This window comes from Solea senegalensis, linkage group LG18 (genome assembly GCF_019176455.1).
Source record: "Solea senegalensis isolate Sse05_10M linkage group LG18, IFAPA_SoseM_1, whole genome shotgun sequence".
In the NCBI taxonomy this organism is placed as follows: domain Eukaryota; kingdom Metazoa; phylum Chordata; class Actinopteri; order Pleuronectiformes; family Soleidae; genus Solea; species Solea senegalensis.
The window spans coordinates 5,966,392-5,986,953 of NC_058041.1; the positions used below are offsets into that span (position 1 = coordinate 5,966,392).

General features: G+C 40.3%; 2 protein-coding genes across 5 annotated transcripts; both read left to right on the top strand.

Moving 5' to 3' along the window:
• Positions 1-11,166: 11,166 nt before the first annotated feature.
• Positions 11,167-14,661, top strand: LOC122758951 (ectonucleotide pyrophosphatase/phosphodiesterase family member 7-like). Its single transcript, XM_044013366.1, has 5 exons — positions 11,167-11,468; positions 12,023-12,168; positions 12,275-12,907; positions 13,194-13,437; positions 14,207-14,661. The coding sequence occupies exons 1-5, from the start codon at positions 11,189-11,191 to the stop codon at positions 14,323-14,325; spliced, it is 1,422 nt and encodes a 473-aa protein (XP_043869301.1). The 5' UTR covers positions 11,167-11,188; the 3' UTR covers positions 14,326-14,661.
• A 1,064-nt stretch (positions 14,662-15,725) lies between these two features.
• Positions 15,726-20,409, top strand: zgc:171971 (uncharacterized protein LOC569690 homolog). Of its 4 annotated transcripts, none has more exons than XM_044014790.1 (8): positions 15,726-16,467; positions 16,993-17,039; positions 17,139-17,296; positions 17,416-17,543; positions 17,767-17,875; positions 18,252-18,508; positions 19,279-19,431; positions 19,625-20,409. In XM_044014790.1, exons 1-8 carry the CDS (start codon positions 16,279-16,281, stop codon positions 19,766-19,768), a joined length of 1,185 nt encoding a protein of 394 aa, XP_043870725.1. In that variant the 5' UTR covers positions 15,726-16,278; the 3' UTR covers positions 19,769-20,409. The 4 variants fall into 4 exon arrangements, with proteins under 4 accessions (XP_043870725.1, XP_043870728.1, XP_043870726.1 ...); XM_044014793.1 differs by having other exon boundaries at positions 19,282-19,431; XM_044014791.1 differs by having other exon boundaries at positions 16,996-17,039.
• The last annotated feature ends 153 nt before the right edge of the window (positions 20,410-20,562 follow it).

Below are 20,562 nucleotides of genomic sequence, written 5' to 3' on the forward strand. Positions count from 1 at the left end.
TATAAAACATATTTAAAATAACATTTGGTTGAGCCTTTGTCTCAATGTCCAAAAATGGACCAACAAAATGGAAACTTATGTTTCCCACTCTCTGCAACAGCACGAGTGAAATTACCGTAATAACCACATGTTGGCGTTGACGTGCAACTTCTCAGGTTTCAGAAACTGCAGCAATGCAAAGTGTGCTTTCAAATCTCTTTTTGGCGAAAACTGTCTGTCAGTCAGTTTACCAATTATTCATCTCCACGTGATCATTTCTTCCAGAGCTCCAGTGGGAATATGTAAAACTGAAAAGGTGACATTTCTGAGACTGCCTCTCTGTGATGCAGTGAAAGCGCTGTCCATGGTGCTGCACGTGAGCTGTCCAACTGTCCTTTAACTGATGAAACAAGGAGACGCTCCTGGCATTGGGTCATCTGGTTGGAGTCTGATTGCCTGCCCGTCTCTCTGGTCCAATCCACTATCAGGTTTGGTGGTGCCACTCAGGGACAACTTGCACAGACCCCAACACACACACACACACACACACACTCTGTGAAACACTAATGGGAAAAGAAAGGCTCTGTGACACTGCTCCACACACATTTCCACTCACCGCTCACTGTAAACACTTTAAATATGCTTGATGTCACATTTGTGCACATTTACATACATGCTTGAATATTCTCACTCACACACACACACTCATTAGGACAGTTAATAATGAAAAGCAGGGTTCCTGGGAGAGTCTGGCCAGAGTTTGATCTTTATCTCAGATCAATGTCAGTATAGCAGAGGAGCCGTGAGGCTCACATCTCCACTCAATACTAAGACTAGACCAGTAGAAGTGCTGTGTGTGTGTGTGTGTGTGTGTGTCACGGAGTGAGAGAGAGAGAGATTCAGAGCAAGACAGAAATCTGTTTAGCAGTGATTTTCTCGAGGTAAACATGTGACTCAGTTTAACTTCTAAGTTAAGTTATAGTTTCAAAAGAACCCACAGTTGACTAAAGTGATATACATTTGATAGAGGTATAAAGTGGTGCAAACAAATGCCTCACACTGTTCTGGATGAAGAGGAGCAGCTTATTATATCAAATAAGTTCACTAATGTATGTTGGAGTGAGCCCAGTTAAAGCGGTAATATTTAATTCATTCACATGAATTATATTATCAGAGTTTGTGAAACTACCACCTAATCTTTTTTCGACACAAACCAAATATCTATACAATTGCCAGTAAGGGGCAAAGTGGGAAAAAAAGCAACTAATCAGTACAAGTGTGCGATATGAGGTTCAATTTCATAAAGATTACATCATTATGTCACAATAACAACATCTGGGAGGATATTTTACAGATTTTCCAAGTAAAAGTGCTTTGATTTGGACTGACATATAGTTTTGAATAGAAATGTACTTGTGATGTAAAATGATTCTGTAAATGACAAAAAAACTGTACAGAAATAACTCATTATAGCTCATTATAACGACATTAACAAGTGACATATAAACAGAATGAAATGACATCAATTTTTGAAGAAATGTTGAGAAATGGTATTTTTCTGTTAATAACTCAAGAAAAACACTGTACTTGACCGGCAACGACTGTGAGAGTAGTTTACAACAACCTCTTATAGTCAGAGACCCACTAAAAAGTAACTAGTTTGCTGTTAGAGCTACATCAACTACACCTCTGCTAAGCAAAAGTAAGAAGAGGATGCAAAAAACGTGAATAAATGTATCAATTGTACAATAAATTACTGAACTTATGTGAAAGGTTTCATTTGTAGCAACAGAAAATAGGTTGGAAAATGGCTAAAACGTAAAATATTGCTACTATAAGACAATATCTGATCTATTCATGCTGATGAGTGTGATGTTCCTTTAGCCATGATCGAATTCCAAGATAAAATACAGACAGCGACGGACTTCCAATGTGGCAAAAGCAATGCATTTTTAAAACTGTATGTGGATGCAGCCTGCATGTGCACTGTGTCTGACCTAACCTGGCTATTACAAGTGTGAATCATCACTGGTAAGTTTAACATGTCAGTGTAACTCCACTAATGGCCACAGGTTTAGTTGTTTACATTAACTTCTTAACCCCCCCGTGATCGCTGCCTCTGGAAATAAACCAATTAATACGTTATTTCCCTTCCTTGCTAATGAGCAGCAGCAGGTTACACAAAACACACACAGGAATTATTATGATGATCTGCACCATCTTCCTCAAAAAATAAAAATAAAAAAGGAGCCATTATGGGAAATTATATTTATTTATTTCAAACTGTAATTCTGTGTGAGTCTGCGAGGATCCAGTTAGCAACGAGAAAAGTTTTCCTAACAAGTTTTGGGACACTGAGTCTTTGAAGACACATTTTTAAAGTCGAGCAGTTTGACAGTGAGAGTATATTCATATTTTTTGTGTGACACTGTTTGTTTGTTTGTGAAAATTCCTAACAATACTTTAATCATGCATGTAATTATAACATGGGTTTATTTATAGTGTATCGAATCCACAGACAAATCCTGACTGACTGGAGAGATGTATTTTTGCAAAAGTACGGATTTTGCTGTTTGTAACTGCACGTCACATTTAGCATTATGTAATATAGGACTTTCATTCAAATCCAATGTCAAATTTTGTATTTTGTACACAAACACGAGTGGGTTATCAGAGATGGGAGAAAGTCAAACGTAATCAAATCACAAGCATCGAGTCTCAAGTCTTAAGCTTCACATCTCAAGCAAGTCAAGTCGAGTCCCTGCTTTAAATCAAGCAAGTTAAAAGTCAAGTTGTATGAATATACCTTAGAAGATGAAGATGATTTCCCAGATATTCCACATTTAAATATGTTAAAAAAAATGGTCCCATACAACTGAATTGGTTATATAAAAAAAAGTCCAATTAACATCAATAAAATGATGATAAATGAAACTAAAGACCTTATACATTAAACCATGGAAATTCATTTCAAATATTAGGCTGTAGTGTCGAATGGAATTTCACGTAGTGGCGAAGATGTCGCTCGGTTGCCAGATTTGTACACAAGCCCGCAAAATCATACATCATGGGGGTGGAGTGGCTCAGTGGTTAAGACCCTACCTTGTGTACCAAAGACATCATGGTCGCAAGTTCGATTCCACCCCTGGCTAATTGTACTTGATTCCATTGTAAGTCGCTTTGGATAAAAGCGTCTGCTAAATGACATGTAATGTAATGTAATACACGCGATGTAAGCAAATGTAAATATTCTATAAGTCATTTGGAGTCATTTTACTCAAGTCTAAGTCAAGTCAGGTCTTTCACCAATGCTGGTCGAGCAAGTCAGGATTCCACAAGTTCGAACTTAAGTCAGACTCCAGTCACATCACATATAGACTAAAATGAAGACTGTGGTTTGATCCGCAGCTTCTCTGTTTATATAAATATGAGACGCTGTCATGCAGTCAGTACAGAACAAAGTGCGTTACTGAAGCGTGACAATTGCAAACAGAAAACTACATTTTTTATTTTCATTTGGCGTTGAGGTCATGCAGAATTTGTCACATTCAGACGCGTGTGTTCGTGAAACTTTAGTTCAGCGCCTGTGATGAGGTCTCCCAGTCCACAAATGTATTAAGAGAGGAGCCAATTTGTCTGAAAAGGTCTTATCACGTTCAATTGGATAACCATCAGGACCATACAGGCCTGCACACTTTGCATTGCATTCAATTGATTTGATTATTTCTTTTATCTTCACTGGTTAGTCTATTTCTGTTTTCTGTGTGTGTGTGTGTGTGTGTGTGTGTGTGTGTGTGTGTGTCCTTATGGGGACATCGTGACAGTTCTATCTCCCAGACATGGTGTTAGGATGCAGGCAGAGATTAGCATAAACATACAGCAATTCCCATGAACGCCTTTGTCACGATGTGTCACCGAGGAAACACTGACACCACAGAGTGCAAAGCATTAACCCTCAGATTTACCCCCATCCTTCCTTTAGACAGGAGAGGAGAGAAGAGGAGAGGAGGGACGAGTGAGGCGGAGGATTGGAAGTAAACAGGGAAATGCAAAGAAATAAAACTAAGGCTTGCATAATCAACTTTTGTTTGGTGGGAAATTAAAGAAAACATAATGTGAGGGGAGATGAAAGGGGGGGGACAGAAGATTTGGAAACAGGAGGGAGGAAAAGCAATGTAATGGAGGTAGAAGAACACAAGGCTAGTAAAGGAGAGCAGAGAGGAGTCGTGTCAGCGAGTAGAAAAGAGGAGAGGATTAGGTACATGTCATCGTGGAGTGATCACAAGCAGCCATCATCCATCACAGAGCCAACAGGAGGGAAGCTCTGCTGTCTTTTCATCCACTCCACGTTCACTGGTAAAGAGGTACAAGGACACGAGGAGTCACGGGAAAAGAGAGCAGCACTGGAAACATTAGAGGAGAATTTTTTTTTTTTTTTTAAATCCCGAGACTTTAAAAAAACAGCAACAATTTCACTGAAGGACCTGTTAGAAATGAATATGTAGTTTGGAATTAGCTTGTATTCAAAAGCACATGATGTTACCTTTTCATGACCATCTAGCTCTTGTGGTAAGAACTGCAAATGAATGAAGGAAACTAGTTAGAGCTGTGTTTATGTGTTTATTTTTATGAGTATTCTCAGTCACCAACAGAGGGCGCAGTTGGTGAATCTTGGTGTAGACAATATTATAGTTTAGATGGAGTCTTCTGGCTTGAAAAGTGATGCTTAGTAAGAAGAACAGACAGAAACAAACTCAGTTTGAATGGAGCCCTATACCTCTCAATTTATTTTAGCGTAATAAAACAACACACTCCGTCACAAGTTTCAGGTCTTCTTGAATAGAACGTGATATTAGACATTCTCAAAATACACCATGGCATTTATGAGTGGACGCCAGTGTAATTGACAGTAGATGTGTGGTTACAGGAGACGTCTATGAACTTCTAGTTTTAAAACCTCAGAGGTAGACAAGCATGACATATGTGAGTGGTTTCAGATATTTCATAAAGACCACATTCTTGCTTTTCCAGATGCACTTAATCGGTGTCTTCTCCACTAAAGAACTGCTTCCTGAAGATTTTCTTCGTCCCCCTCTTCTTCCTTGCTTGTTACTGGGGTTTTTTTTTTCTTTGTTGGGAAAAAAAAAGATTGAACTCTTCATCCCCATATATTGACTTGTGGTTTAGACATTTCCATCAAGATCAAGCACCCATTACCCCTGATAAGCTCTGCTTTTGAACCTCTCCCGGGAGCGACAGAGTTCTCTAGATTGGACCTCGGAAACACTTATCATGTGATCCGCGCCAGAGAAGCTGACGAGTTGAAAACGGCTCTCAATATCCCGCTGGGACACTTCAAATACCCTACTAATACCTTTTGGTCTAACTAAGTCTCCCACAGTCCTCCACGCGCTGTGAGACTTCCTGAAGAATTTTGTCTTTGTTTACCTCATATTTCCCATTAACATCTCTCGCGTCTCTCAGCTCCTCCAAAGACTGCTGGAGAAGTAAATCTATGTGAAGGCAGCAAAGTATTGACTTCCACATCAACACTAAGTTCCCTGGGCTACATCATAGATAGAGTCTGGGGACCTGAGGAAGTCTGAGAGGCCTCAGTAAACACCTCTTCAACATTTCAAGCAATTTTTTTTAACCAGCAGTTGACAAGAAACCTAAGGAAGTTGCAGACTCTCATTTCAAACTTGGTTTCTGGAGTCTCCGGAGACTCATCAAACCACGTCTGAACCGGGTTGGTCCAGCTGAAGCCCCCCTGCAGAGCAGATTATGGTGAATACATAATATCTGGTACTGATGCAGACACTATTTCATCTATTTCAGACCAGATCAAAACCGTCATCCTTGTGCCTCTTTTCTCTCATTGTTGTCTCCTCCGTTGTTTGCAGCAAAGCTTGTTCAGAAGAATGGAGACACTGGTTGGAGGTTTGGAGGAGCAGCCTTTTGTAGTTTGTGCTGAATACAGTAAGACCCACGAGGACATCAAAGCCAACCTCTGGCACCTGCTAACAGCAAAACACACCAGCAAAATGTGAAAATACACAAGCTGAGATTTAAGGCTCAAACTACGCAGAGGTGGACGGGAGTGCTGAAATATTCTGCTCAAATAAAAGGGCCACTATTTCTGAGAGAATTTTACTGACGTGCAAGTAAATTTACTGGTCTAAAATGTACTTAAGTTAAAGTAAAAAAGTAGCTTGTTTGAAATGTACATGGGTACAACATGGGTCAAAGGTCACAAATGCTTCAACTTTTGCACTTACTCAGGGAACTTAAATAACATCCTCGTCATTCACCAGTCCTCATCATTCACCTGTCCTCATCATTCATCTGTCCTCATCATTCACATGTCCTCATCATTCATCTGTCCTCATCATTCATCTGTCCTCATCATTCACCTGTCCTCGTTATTCACATGTCCTCGCATTCACATGTTTTCATCATTCACCTGTCATACATGTCCTCATCATTTACTTGTCCTCATCATTTACCAGTCCTCATCATTTATCTGTCCTCATCATTCACCTGCCCTCATCATTTACCTGTCCTCATTCACCTGTCCTCATCATTCATCTGTCCTCATCATTCACCTGTCCTCATCATTCATCTATCCTCATCATTCACCTGTCCTCATCATTTACCTGTCCTCATCATTAACCTGTCCTCAAACCTGTCCTCATCATTTACCTGTCCTCATTCACCTGTCCTCATCATTCACTGCCAAAGTTTCGGGGGTGGGGGGGGGACTTCACTTAGTAATGGGTTTTATTGAAAACTTGTATGTTTTTTTTTCTTCAAAAAAAACATACTTAAGTAAAAGTAAAGTTGCAAATAATTTTTTTTTGCAATTTTCCACCTCTAAAACTATGTTAGAACGTATCAAAAATAATCTTAGTTTGTACTACTAAAATAAGTAGAATTTTCTAAGTGATTTTCTTGTGTTGTGTTGTTAGCGTGTGTGTGTGTGTGTGTGTGTGTGTGAGAGAGAGAGCTGGAGTGGATGTAGATGAGTTCTCTCAGTGCTGTAGGGGAATGGGCTGCGGTTGGCTGGCCTGACTGCAGACCGCTCTGTGGAAAAGAACAACTTTTTAAATTACCCATACATCAATGTCACCGCAGCACAGACTAGGGCGATGGTGCTGCAAACACGCCAACACACATCTGCATGTATACAAATACACACTCGTCTCTTGCTCCTCCTCCTCACTCAGCACACACACAAAATGGCATGTTTACAAACACAACATCTTTAACACACAAAATATAGAAATATGGAGAGCGTTACAGTGAGGCAACTAAATAACCAATCTACAGTAAGTCATCGACTGTGAGTCTATCAGCAGCTGCCGAGTCTTTCTCCACACTTTTTGTTTCTGTTTGGCATTTTCCGCCCACTCCTCCACCTCCTCATCTAACAAACTGGATCTTAATTGCAGGTAATTAAACTGCTCATGGCTTACAAAGCAGAAGAAGAGCAAGCAGCATATGTGGTGCAATAAAACACTGAGACATTATACCGCTAGCAGGGGTTACAGATGGCCAGCATTGCTTCTTTATCTCTCTGGTTATTCCTCTCACTCAATTTGTAATTAGAATCTCGGGAGAAGTGGGACGCTCACTGAACGCCCACTCTGTGAGCACATGAACACACACGCACACACATATTCAGTGAAACTGCTACCTCAGCAGATTTTCATACAAAGTGAGTGATTGTTGCAGTGATGTGCTGCAGAGGGCGACAAAGGGCCGAGGAATAATGGAGGAACACAGCAGTGTTGCTACAGAGGCACTGGGCTGTGCTGCTGCTGCTGCAGGGAGGGTGGACGCTTTAAATAAAGCAGAGCGGAGATTCTGAAGGACCACCTGAGAAAATATTGAACTCTGGAAGTAACACTATTATCGCCAACGTTAAAATACAGCGGTGTAAATAGGTCGAGCAAAGTCTGCCTCACAAAAGGCAGATTTATTCCCGATAGGATAATATGGTCTATAATCATCCTCCTCTTCCTCACATATACTTAAGTATATATGCTTCATTTTCTACACATTCCGATAACATACCCTGGTATATAATCAAGGACACATATAGACTAGCTCACTAACTCACTTTTTTTTTAATACTTTTACTTCTAAAACGTAAGTACATATTAGATCAGAAAATGACTTTTGATACTTAAGTACAGTAAACGTCATCTACTTCTACTTTTACTTAAGTAATATTATAAAAACATGACGTCATTTTCTGGTAACATGTACTTGTACTTTTATCCCTTTAAGGCACTTTATACAAGACTGTATATACAGTAGAACAGTATTTCAGATTTTCCTCCAAGTACCACCAGAGGAATCTCACGTACCTCTGGTGGTACACACACCACAGTTTGAGAACCACGGAAGTAGAAGGAAAAACGAACTAATTGCTCAAGGAACTGTATCCCCCCTGACATGATTTACACATTTTTATTTTATGTTATTTTAACCCTAACTACTGCTTCAAACTTTTACTTTAAGTGTTCATCACCGACTTTGGATTCAAATCCCCAGACAAAATAAACTTCTAATCCAGTTTTTAAACTTAAAAAAGTTAAAAAAAAAGTATATATAGATTTACTTCTGTGCTGTCATACTGTTTCCGCTGATATACTATCACAATGCTGTGGAGATGTGATTTCATATATCTGCACAATGTTTATTGCGGTGTGTTTTTAAGTCAATGTTTTTAAGTCAATAACCTGGCAACAAACTGCCTTTATACAGCGCTTTCGAAGTCTTAGCGATTCTAAACGCTCGTCAATACTAGGATCAGTAACCTGCTCGATGACGCCTCTTTGGTGACAGCAAAAATCACACAGAATGATCAATGTTTATTTGTACCGTACATGTACGGAAAGGGGCAGATGTTGCTCTGGCAACCCAAACACACATCTCCATGAGGACGCACAGGTTGTTTACACAAAAATAAAAAATGTATTGGACACTAGACCAAAATAACTGTCACAACATCCTCTCTTTACGATTATCATTAGTCCAGTGGGGGAACTTCAGTCATGTCAGCTGTTTCTACTGGAGGATAAATACTGGACGCTTCCATATTATTATTATTAAGAGAAAAGAAAATCATATCAGTACAGTTCAGAGTGTTGTTAAGTGTAAAGGTGGTGCAGAAATGGACACCTATTTATTTCGTGTACAAACATAATGTGAGTGTAATCACGATGATACATGTCTCTCCACAGAGGCTGGCAGCTATACTACACCTCATTCTCTGTGTGACTTTCAAGTGAGGAAGTAGAAACCATCCTGGCCTCCATTAAAATAAAATACTTCCCATAAAAACTACGATTGTACTTAATCTACAGGATTGGGGGAAAAAAGATAAAAAATATATATATGTATATTATACGGGCAGCAACATAAAGTTTTGACAAAACAAAATAAAATAGAAAATGTAGCAGATTTAAATCCGTCATTGTTTTCTTGATGTGAATTGACTTTTATTCTATTTTTTTTAATAGAATGAAGTATTATTCACCATTTTGAGAGGTAAATATTGACTGGTACTGACAGAGTGGCTGGAGGGTTGAAATAACAAGGAATTGAGTTCATGGCGTGGAGTCGCCACCTGCTGGTCAAAGTATTATCGCTCTCTTTTCTTTCTTTCTTTCTTTCTTTCTTTTAAACTTGTGTGCACCTGTCTTTGGATTTCCAATCTGTTGTCCTGTTGAAATTTAAATTAAGAAAGATTCAAAGGACAAAAGACGTCAACTCTAATCCAAACCATCTCCTCTGAAATGTTTGATAAAAGCAGAAATGGGTCACAGCTTTTCAGAAAAGTCAAGGCTCAGCTTCTTAAGAAAAACAGTGCAGCTCGAGGCAGGAGAGAACAACTGATAAGAACACTGTGAGAACTCCGACGGGCAGAGTGTGTGCGTGAAGGACGTGATGGTGAGGGAGTGAAGGGAGTGGAAAGCACAAAGGGGTCACAGTGCCGTTGAAGCACAGTAACAACAACCATCGGAATCCAGGCGCGAGGTCGGCCTGTTATGTCCCAGGTACAAATGAATGCTTACAGAATGAATAGCTGCAGGGAGTATATAGAGTTCAGACTTAAGGTTGAGGCTCCGGCGACAGCTTTGCTGACATACAGTGTTTCTTTTCAAAGGCTCAGTATTTGTGAGAATTACTGAGTGTATAACAAACTCCGCCGCTCATCACAAGAAAGGATGTAGCACTCTCTCCACTATCTCTCTCAGCCCTTGCTGCCATTATCTCATTCTTCTTTATCGGCTTACGCATCGAGGGTTTACGAGTGAAGCAGTTCATCGTCTGTGTAATATACTCCAACTTCAAAATGTGAGAGGCAAGTCTGTGCGTGGCTGCTGATATATCCAGACACATATTATTGATACGCACCCTCTGTTGTGTTGATTATCTTGTGTTTACATGACTTTTTGTGTGCTATATTATAGGTTTAAAGGTCCAGTGTGTAATATTTAAGAGAGCAGAAATTGAGCATACTCCACATAAGAACGCTTGATCAGGTGTATAATCACTTTAGCATGACAATAAATGTTGTTTTTTAAGCTAAGGGTCTTGCTTTACAGACGCTGCCAAATGACCTGGGGGCCACTGAGTGTCCGGTTGAAAAAAACTATAAAATTATTATCTTAATGATGATATTACACATAATTTCATAACAAAAGGGTTTGCTCTGATATGGAACGATACATAGTTTACAAGAAAACATGTATTTATGATGCAGAATGTCACTTAATAAAAAACTTATTAAGTGACAGGCCGCATGAGTTTGAGACCCCTGTTCTACAGTAATCTGCATCTTTCAGGGTTTGATTTGACATCAGTTTGAAAATGCAGTACTTAAAAGCAAAAATGATTATAATTAATGTCAACTGGTTTCCAATGGATCAGGCCCCTGGTGTGAAGAAACAAACTCATAACAGAAACAAAGGGAAGAGTAGCGGTTTATCAGGTTGTGAGGCTGTGAGGTTCAAAGGGCACAGTCTTTTCTCGCTCTCTACCAATTACTCCAATAAAAGCATAAACCTGTTCATTTAAGTGTTGATAAGTGTTGGTAGATAAAACATCATTTGCGACTGTTGTGGTCAGACAGTCAGACGAACCTGGAAGAGACAGTTCTGAATTCAGCGGATTTCCAAGCTGTGAAGCCACAGTCATGCTGCTGGTCTGCCTCACTGTCCTCGGCCTAAACGCCTATTATTCTCCCTGCGCCGCTGCCCCACCGAGGGACCACAGTCTTCACCTGAAGTCTGTTCCCCCCACGTCCACGAGAAACAAGCTGCTGCTCATCTCCTTCGATGGCTTCCGCTGGGACTATGACCGCAACACTGACACCCCTCATCTGGATAAGATGGCAGAGGACGGGGTAAAAGCAACCTATGTTACTCCATCTTTCATCACCATAACCAGCCCATCTCATTTCACGATGGTGACAGGTAAAAAAAAATCAAAAAAATCTGCATTTATGTAGAGAATGTATTCATATATAATCCAGATTAAAGAATGGACATATCTGGCAGGCCTTATCAGAATGTGTTGTGTGATCTCGGTGCTGTTTCCTATTATATACACTTTCTGTAGAGGGGCTGTAGAACCTAATAATGTAATAAATCCCCGATAATGTAATACAAATTTGCACTTGAGTCCATTGAAAATGTAAAAAAAACCTGATAATGTAATAACTTCCCGATAATGTAATAAAGTGCATTTTCCAATAATGTAATACATGTTTGACCAATAATGTAATAAAGTATTACATTAACGGGAGGTTATTACATTATCAGGTCCTTATAATGTAATAATTCCCCAAAATTTTAATAATTTACTAGCAGACCACACGTTACTTGGGTTCAATTGGTGATACTGTGTAAGCAACGCAAGCTCGAGAGCTCTAGCACCACCAACAGGACAAAGTTGGACCTGCATGTATGTACATTAACTTTTGACTTGTCATTAAAGGGTCTGAAGTTTGGTCATTTGTGCTCATCAGGGCGTCACATTGAGAATCACGGCGTGATCCACAACATGTGGTTTAACACCACTACGCAAGAGAGGAAGCAGTACTACCAGACGCAGTTTGTCGATTCCTACTGGGACAACGGCAGCTTACCCATCTGGATAACAGCGCAGAGACAGGTCCATTACATCCATCTGTTTGTTTCCCACGTGTCTATACCTCAAACCTCAATGTGGAGTCTTGCAGAGTGTTGCAGAGTTGACCTTGTATCTCATCCTCATCCAGGGGCTAAAAACGGGATCTCTGCATTTCCCTGGCACTGCAGCCACCTACAGAGGAGAGACAGTGATGGTGAGACAAGTGGAGTCTCCCGTCTATGATTACTCCGATGAGGCCGACTGGAGGATGAACGTGGACAAGGTGATTGGCGAGTGGTTCAATCAACAGGACCTGGACTTTGTCTCTCTGTACTTTGGGGAGCCGGACCTCGCCGGACACAAGTACGGACCGGATTCGCCAGAGGTGCGGGAAATGGTCAAGCAAGTGGACCGCACCATAGGCTACATGAGGGACAAGATCCAAGAGCAGGGCCTCACCGAGCGGCTCAACGTGATCATCACCACTGACCACGGCATGAGCACAATTTTCCGGGGTGAACAAGCCAACCAGATTATCCTGTCAAAGATTCCCAACTTCAGCTTTAGGGATATCCAGTTCCAGCTGCTGGATTACGGCTCTGTTGGCATGCTGCTTCCTAAAGAGGGGAAGCTGGAGAAGGTGTACCAAGTTCTGAAGGGAAGCCACCCACATCTGCATGTGTACAAGAAGGAGGAGATGCCAGAGAGACTGCACTACAGTAAACATCCCCGACTCCTGCCCCTCATCCTCATCGCGGACACTGGGTATATTGTCAATGGGGTGAGAGTCACTGCCGTTCTGTCACTTTCTCCATTCTGGTAGTTGATTAAATGACTTTTTAAGCAACTCCTGAATTATAATTGATGTAGTAATGTGTAAGTTAATGACATTTAAACACCTGGTTACAAGAACCAAGCAGTAGCCAAACATTTAGGTACTCTTTAACTTTACGACGCCTTCATTTTTTGAGTGATCAATCATCATATTGCCACTTAACTCAAACATCTAGGGTTTGAATGTGGCACAATACTCATGAGACGTCTCGTTTCTGTGTCTGTGTCTACAGTTTCTACCTTTAAACTACAACAAGGGCGACCACGGTTTCGATAACGAAGCCTTGGACATGAAAGCCTTCTTCAGGGCAGTGGGGCCCGACTTCCACAAAAACCTCCTGGTCGATCCCTTCGACATGACCGACGTGTACCCACTGATGTGCCATCTGCTGGGAATAAACCCAGAGGTCAACGACGGACACTTTGACAACGTCAAACGCATGCTGGCCTCAGAGAAACTCCCAGAAGGAGACAGAGGTGAGTGAGGATGAGCTGGTAAAGTTGGCTCAGCTGTGAGGCCTTGTTTGAAATCCTTGAATAAGAGCATTCTCACCTGGCGTCTACTTTACCCACAGTGCAAAATTCTCTGACTGATTAATAGAGTACTTGTTGGGAGTTCTTGACACTAGGAGGAGCTTCATTGTTTCGGACTTTCCAACAAAAAAATGGCTCTGAAAGTTCTCCTAAACACCTGGAAACTCATTATGATGTTTAAAACCAATACATCTCCTATAAGAATAGAGCAGAATCATTTAATAAGATTTTCATAATCTATGTCCAAACTTATTCTAATTTCCGGCTTGCAACAGTTCTTGCACTTACACCAGCATGTGTGCTTGCTATGGTGACGGACAGGTAAATGGCTATTTTAGGGGGAACAGGAAAGACTCTAATATGACATAAATGTGAGTTATTGTATCCAACCTTTACACGTGTGTGACTTTTTGTCATAAAGATTGTATCTCGTTTTCGAAGGTGAATAAACTTACATAGGATTTTGCTCCAGTGTGACCCGACAATATCTCACAGGGAAGATAAGAAGATAAGAGATAAGTGATTAGCTGACTTCAGTACTGGGTTATATTGCACAGTAAATGTGTTTTATCAGTATGCGATATCTTAGTGTTGTTTCCTGAATGTTTTCGTCTTTTTTTGAAGAGAAAATTTGCATTTTTTGTCTTGAGTTGTTATTGTTTTAGTTCATTTCCTGTTAATGTCTTTTTCGATGCATGTTTTCTGTCTGCAGTCGCAGAGAACAATACTTCCATGCAGGTGGTGACTGGCTTGGCAGTAACAGTTGGGTTTCTCGCACTTGTGTTCGTCGTCGCCACTTCTTACAACGTGTGGAAAAAGAGAAGAGCATAAAGAAATGGATCTCCAATCAAATGAAAGTTAAAGAAAAAAAGTAATAGCATAGTGTTTTTACTATGGTTTGTGTATAAATCATTACAACTGTCACGTATAGATGTTCAGGATGTTAATTTTGAAGAGCTGATGCTTCACCACCCCTTCAAATTGTTATATATTCAGTTTCTGCACAATTAAAGACAGGCCTTGTCAATGTGACCTGAACAGATGAAGAAAGTAAATGAATAAATGTTGTGATACATGAAATGTATTTGGGGATTTAGTGTCAGTTTAAAGTGGCAGTAAACTGTGTTAAAACTGTGAATAAAGTGCACGCTACTGTAACATTTCAAACACATTTGTCTGTTTCTTTGCTTCGCTGATGTGCGGATATATTGTGTATTTAATTTCAAATGCAGTCCAGTAAGAATTTTTCATGTGATTACAAACATTTGCAAAGTTTGACACTGTGACGAAATATATAAGGTGTTATCGCAAGAGGTGATGGGACAATAAATTATATTACCGCATATCGGGATTAAAACCATTTACGGTATCTTAATCTCAGTGAATTTCTCTTATCGTGTTAATCATGAATGAAGAAAGACATCAATATTTCACGTGAGTGACTCCTGTCTACCACATCTGTGCCTACGGGGAGCTGCATCTTTCTCATGACATATTATTCATTCATTCATCATCTGCGATCTTATTATATTATTTTTCACCTAAAATATCGATCCTTTCTGTGCAGACATAAGGCATAAACTTTTAAAAGTTTTCTTGTCATAAAAAGGAGAAAACATAAATATTTGAGAAATCTTTCAAGAACATGTTTAAAACTATAACCATTGTTTATTGAATTGTTATTTATTTGGCGAATAACAAACTGAATTCACCCTTTTAATACCCAAATTTGAGTCGGCTCACTGGGCAGACATTAATCATGAAAGCACAACATTCAACCACTAAAATATATATATATTTTTTCTGTTTAGTAATGCAAGTAAATATCTATAATTTGACATCTTAATCAAGAAATAAGAATGTGTTTTACTATTTTGTTCTGTTTTTTTGTAAAACAGTCAATTTGAAAATTCATGAATAACAATAATAATTATATGTTAGCATTAAAAAGTATCATTTTGGTTAAAGAGCTTCTACATACTGGTGTATTAACCATTACAAAAACATATAAAAAAAATATTATGACAATTACCTATGCTTTTTATTACGTTTTATAAACGCTATTTGTAAATATTATAAATATATTGTATTTTGTGTACAACAATTGATACAGTCTTTTAATGTATATTAACAGGTTATGTTTTTTATAGTCATTTTGTTTACAGTTATAAAGGGACACATTCTCACACTCCTGACAAACATCGCCCTCTTGTGGTCGATCCTGTGAAGTACAGCTCAGCAACAACAACAACAACAATGGCAGCGTAGTCGAAACATCCTCGTGAGCAGTGCGGAAGGGATTTGAATCATTTTAACCTGATCTGGAGGACACGGTGAAACACAGCGGACTTGTTAAAGAAGCTCTGGTTTCATGTATTTAACGTTTTGAATCAGCACCGAGGGTTTTTATTTATTTTTTAATAGCTGCCACCGCCTGGACGCGATGCGCTGCAGCAGGGCCGAGTCTACCGGTAACGGTGTTCTGTTGTGAAAACAAGGAAATGTGTTTATTTTACATGAGCGGACGCTTTTGCATTGGGACGCAGCCTGTGAACAAAATGGAGGATTACACGCTAATTAGAGGGAGTGCCTGTTCTCGCTGTGGTTTTAAATGAGTTTGTGCAGCATAACAATAGAAACGGAAGGAATACAATTAACTAAGTCAACTGAAAGCGCATAGTGTGGCGCAAACTGTGACGTTATTGATTATCTTATGTACAGAAAAAGTAGGTGCTGTTGTGGGAAACTACTTCACCCTCTGTTACAACAACGGTATACGGCAAAATGTCTGACTCGGGTGATGCTTCAAGTTCTGGCGCCTCCGGCCTCAGCAGCAGGGCCGGACTAAGTTTCCCCGGGGGCAGAGGACTTCCGGCCACAGTCAGGAGTGTGTCCTCCCCACATCCACCTGGAAGACTGACCTCCCTGAGGACCAGGGACTTGACACTGGGCGGAACTTTCAAAAAACCAAAGGTAATGGATACTCCAACATCAAGTGAAGGGCTAAAGAGCAGCGTTGCAATGTAACAAAGCGCACATTACAGTACAAGTACAACATTCACATATCTGTACTTTACCTTATTTGTATTTCTTGCAACTTTAACTCCACCACAGTTCCTCTAACTATCTTTGTCAGGAATTCAATCCACAACCTTCCAGTTGAAAGACAACTCGCCCCACCACTGAGCTACCATTGCTCAATCCTTAGTCCTCACTTTTCTTTTTTATAATACTTTTACTTCTAAAACTTAAGTACATTTTATATCAGAATATTACAGTAAATGTCATATACTTCAAGACTTTTACTATTAATATTATTAAAAAGTGACTTCAACTTCTACCAAAATCATTTTCTGGTAAGATACTTGTACTTTTACTCAAGTATCTCTTTAAGGTGCTTTATACAAGACTGCTAAAAAGAATGAATAGCCAAGTATCGAAGGTTATATCTGAATTTGTTTATATTTCTATTTCTTCTCTGTCTTTTTTTTTCCAAAGAAGGCCTTTGAACCAAATGTCCACGCTGTGAGGAAAAGTAAAGACGAGTAAGTGTTCATCAGTACGGTCATTTCAGCCCCCTGTCTCACTTTGTAATTTGTGTTTGTCATATTTCAAGCTAATATAACCTTTGGGTCTAACCCCAGGTTAAAGGAAAGGATAACTGTAGCCCCGAAAAAGGAGAAAAGGAGGGATGAACGAAGAGGAGTAAGAGAAGGTAACAGAGGGAAGAGGAGAGAGAGGCCACAGACTATCCAGTCTCACTCCATCTTTGAACAAGGTCCCGCTGACATATGTAAAACAGGTGCTTCCATTCTCTTTAATATTTCATTTTTAAGGGAACCCAGGGTACCACAAAGATTCAGTTACTGATGCAGTCAGTGCACTTCAATGTCTCACTATCAACCCCTCCCCTCTGTTCAGGCTGGCGTGGCACCACTACAGACCTGCACGACTCCACCACCTCTCCTGTGTGTAAACTGGTCAACAAAGAGAAGAAACATTCAGAGGACGAGGAGGATGAGTTACTCAGTAAACTACAAAGAGATGATGTGAGTACTTCCTGCTCGCGGCTACCGAGGCGACCTTTAGTACTGAAGTATTTCCCATTTGGCACAGTAAATGACACCCTGATATACATATATCAGGCATCTACAGTCAGAAAATGAAATCCTGTGAACTGCCTTTTTAGCCGCATTATCAGTAATTACAAGAACCATAACTACAAATCACTAATCTGCCCGTAACTAATACGATGTGTTGCACCCTCCGCAGTTCCTAGATGACCCGAATCTGAGGAACGACGCCAAGCTGAAACCCATCCAACTGCCTCTGAGTCAGTCCAGCAGCTTCATTAAGAGCCAAACTCTGTCGAGCACGACGTGTGAGCAAACCACTTTATACTACGATTGCGGCTACTCACTGTCTCCCGTGTAACGTGACAGGTCTGTTAGCGAGCTGCTCGTTTTTAGACCAAATCATTAGGAACACGGCTACTCACACAAACACTCCTTATAACCACTGTGGTGAGCAGAAAATCAAAACACAGCATCAGACGCTGAGCTAAAGAACCAGTATTATGTTTTTCTGTTGACATGAGCACTGTAGTTCTGAACCGTCATGGTGTTGTGAACACGCCACGATAAATCAACTTTTTTGGCTTCCACATTAACTGCAAGCTCCATGTCTGCGTGTGATTAGCGAGCGATCTGCTGCAGTCCATTCTTGTGCTGAATCGTTTGTCGTCGCCCCGTTGGCAGGTGCAGTGGACCGTCGGGGAGGAGGCGGCCGCAGCAGGACAGAGCTGCCCAAACCGGAGCAGCCACCTCTGGTAGACCTGCTGCAGGACCTCAGCCTGTCGGGCAGGGACGAGCTCTTCTTCATGCAGCTGCCTGACTGTATCCCAGGTCAGCTGTCTGAACAGAAAATGGCCCCCCCTCTCAGACCTGCGACAGTGAAAGGAGCCAAGAAGGAGGGCAAACCCGAAGACAAGAGACCTGCACATCTACAAGCACAAGTGAGTTAAAGCTGCAGTGCGTAACTTTTGGTGACTATTCTTCCTCTGTTTGGTCTTCGTAAAGAGAAATGATGTCACATTATTTGTATGTTGCCTCCTTCATGTGAAAGCTTTGTCAAGCAATACTAAATGGTGCTTGTGCAGGTCTTTAAAGTCTTAATTTTGTGTGAAAGTCTTGAAAAAATGTGGATACTTTTTTTTTAATAATATAATCTGCGTGAGAAATTGTGTGAAATTGATGCAATTTTGTGATTTTCATTGTTTTGAAAATGTTTGGCCAGTAACACATACTTTTCTGTAGGCGTGCCAGTATAAAACTACATAAAGTCAACGTCTTGGAAAACAGCGAGTACAACAGTCTAGTTAAAACGTCAGTATGGAATTATTCTTCAGTTATGCAAAAATAATTTTCTCTATCGGAGATTTAAGTGTATATATTAAATAGTGCATTCATTGGCTCTCATCAATTCCCCTTTGACTCATGACTGACCCTCTTGGGAAGCATTTTCCACTGAACTTTGTGTTAGTCCTGAGGATTTTCTCTGCATTAGCCCACTCTCCTCTCCTCTCACTCCCTCCAAATAATTCTGGTTATCCCCCTCCTCACATGTCTGACATTTCTGCTGACATCCTAATGCAACAGAGGATAGGGGGAAATTAATTGTGCTGCTTGACGCTGTCAGCCACATCAGCGGCTGGCCTTTTCAGTCTGAAAATGCTCGTATCAGCCAGTTACTGACAGGCTCGTGGGTTCTCTTCCCTCTTATTAGCAGGCTGTGACCAAGGAGGGTTGTCCTGTGCTGTCACAGTTGCCAGAAGGATTTCTCGGTAAACTGCAGATCAGGAAGTCAGGAAAGGTGGAGCTGAAACTGGGCGATATCGTTATGGACGTGTCTGAAGGAGCTGCATTCTCCTTTCTACAGGTAGGAAAGAGATGAGTTTCCACTATAAGTACAACATTTAATTTGTTTTTTTATGGAAATGCCACATACAATTTCTCCATTTAAACCTGAATATATCATCCATCCATCCATCTTCTACCAATGAATCAAATTCAAAACATTATTATTTAAACGCGTTTGTCTGGAACAATGTCCTCTTGTTGTCCCTCTGCAGCAGCTGGTGTCCGTGCGTCAGTCTGACGGAAAGACCGGAGACATGATGGTGCTGGGAAATGTCCACCACAAATTGGTCCTTTCTCCAAACTTTGAGACTTTACTGAAACAGACGTCAGCGCAGCAGCAAAAAGAACTGAAATAAATCAAACTAAAATATCCCGCATAGAGAATAAATGGATCTGAAAGCTACACACCGAGGAATAATTAAGGAATACGACGCTCAGACAGAAAGAAATTGACGAAATTCCCCAATTCCCCTTTTTTTAGGGCAGCTACTTCACTGATTGGTGTCATTATCTTGTATTTTGAGCATAGCAAAGCTGTTTTATATAGTATTAAGTTTCCAACTCACATGCACTGATTCACAAAGAGGAGACCACACACCAGCAGAGCAGCTTACATGACTGTGAGCTTCACAGTGACTCAACACCAGCAGACCTTCACACCAACGACACCAGAGTATGAGGTTGACAACGTTTGCCTGGAAGAAGTCAGCGTCAGAATCTTCTCCCCATTTACAAGAATCTGACCAGCAAACCTGACTATTTCCCACAGCTCTACTGCTAGATTATGTGCAGCTCTCATGTCGTCTTTTTACTGTCCAACAGGAATTTTTGTATGTCTTCTATACTGGTAGCATTGTTATATGGCCTGTGCACTGTAGATATTTACACGTTTAACTGCTTTTCTGCCTTCGTTTTACTTCCGTACCTTTTATGGTTTGTTACATGTAAAGGATGTTTTGTTTTGATTTAAAAAATAATAAATGTTAAATAAATGTTATCATTATTGAGCCCCATTTTATTGAGTTCAGTTTAAGATAAAAAATAAAAAACAAACAAATCTGACAGTTCGTGCATTGAGCAAAAGGAAAATTACTTTTTAACTGGAGTGAATGTCCAATTTCTTATCAAGTAGCCCAAATATACAGCTTCA

Coding starts and splice junctions, on each gene's coding strand:
- LOC122758951 (XM_044013366.1), top strand. CDS start 11,189: ATGCTGCTGGTCTGCCTCACTGTCCTCGGCCTAAACGCCTATTATTCT. Junction 12,169..12,274: donor GGATAACAGCGCAGAGACAG/GTCCATTACATC, acceptor ATCCTCATCCAG/GGGCTAAAAACGGGATCTCT. Junction 13,438..14,206: donor ACTCCCAGAAGGAGACAGAG/GTGAGTGAGGAT, acceptor TTCTGTCTGCAG/TCGCAGAGAACAATACTTCC.
- zgc:171971 (XM_044014790.1), top strand. CDS start 16,279: ATGTCTGACTCGGGTGATGCTTCAAGTTCTGGCGCCTCCGGCCTCAGC. Junction 16,468..16,992: donor GAACTTTCAAAAAACCAAAG/GTAATGGATACT, acceptor TTTTTTCCAAAG/AAGGCCTTTGAACCAAATGT. Junction 18,509..19,278: donor CTGCACATCTACAAGCACAA/GTGAGTTAAAGC, acceptor CCCTCTTATTAG/CAGGCTGTGACCAAGGAGGG.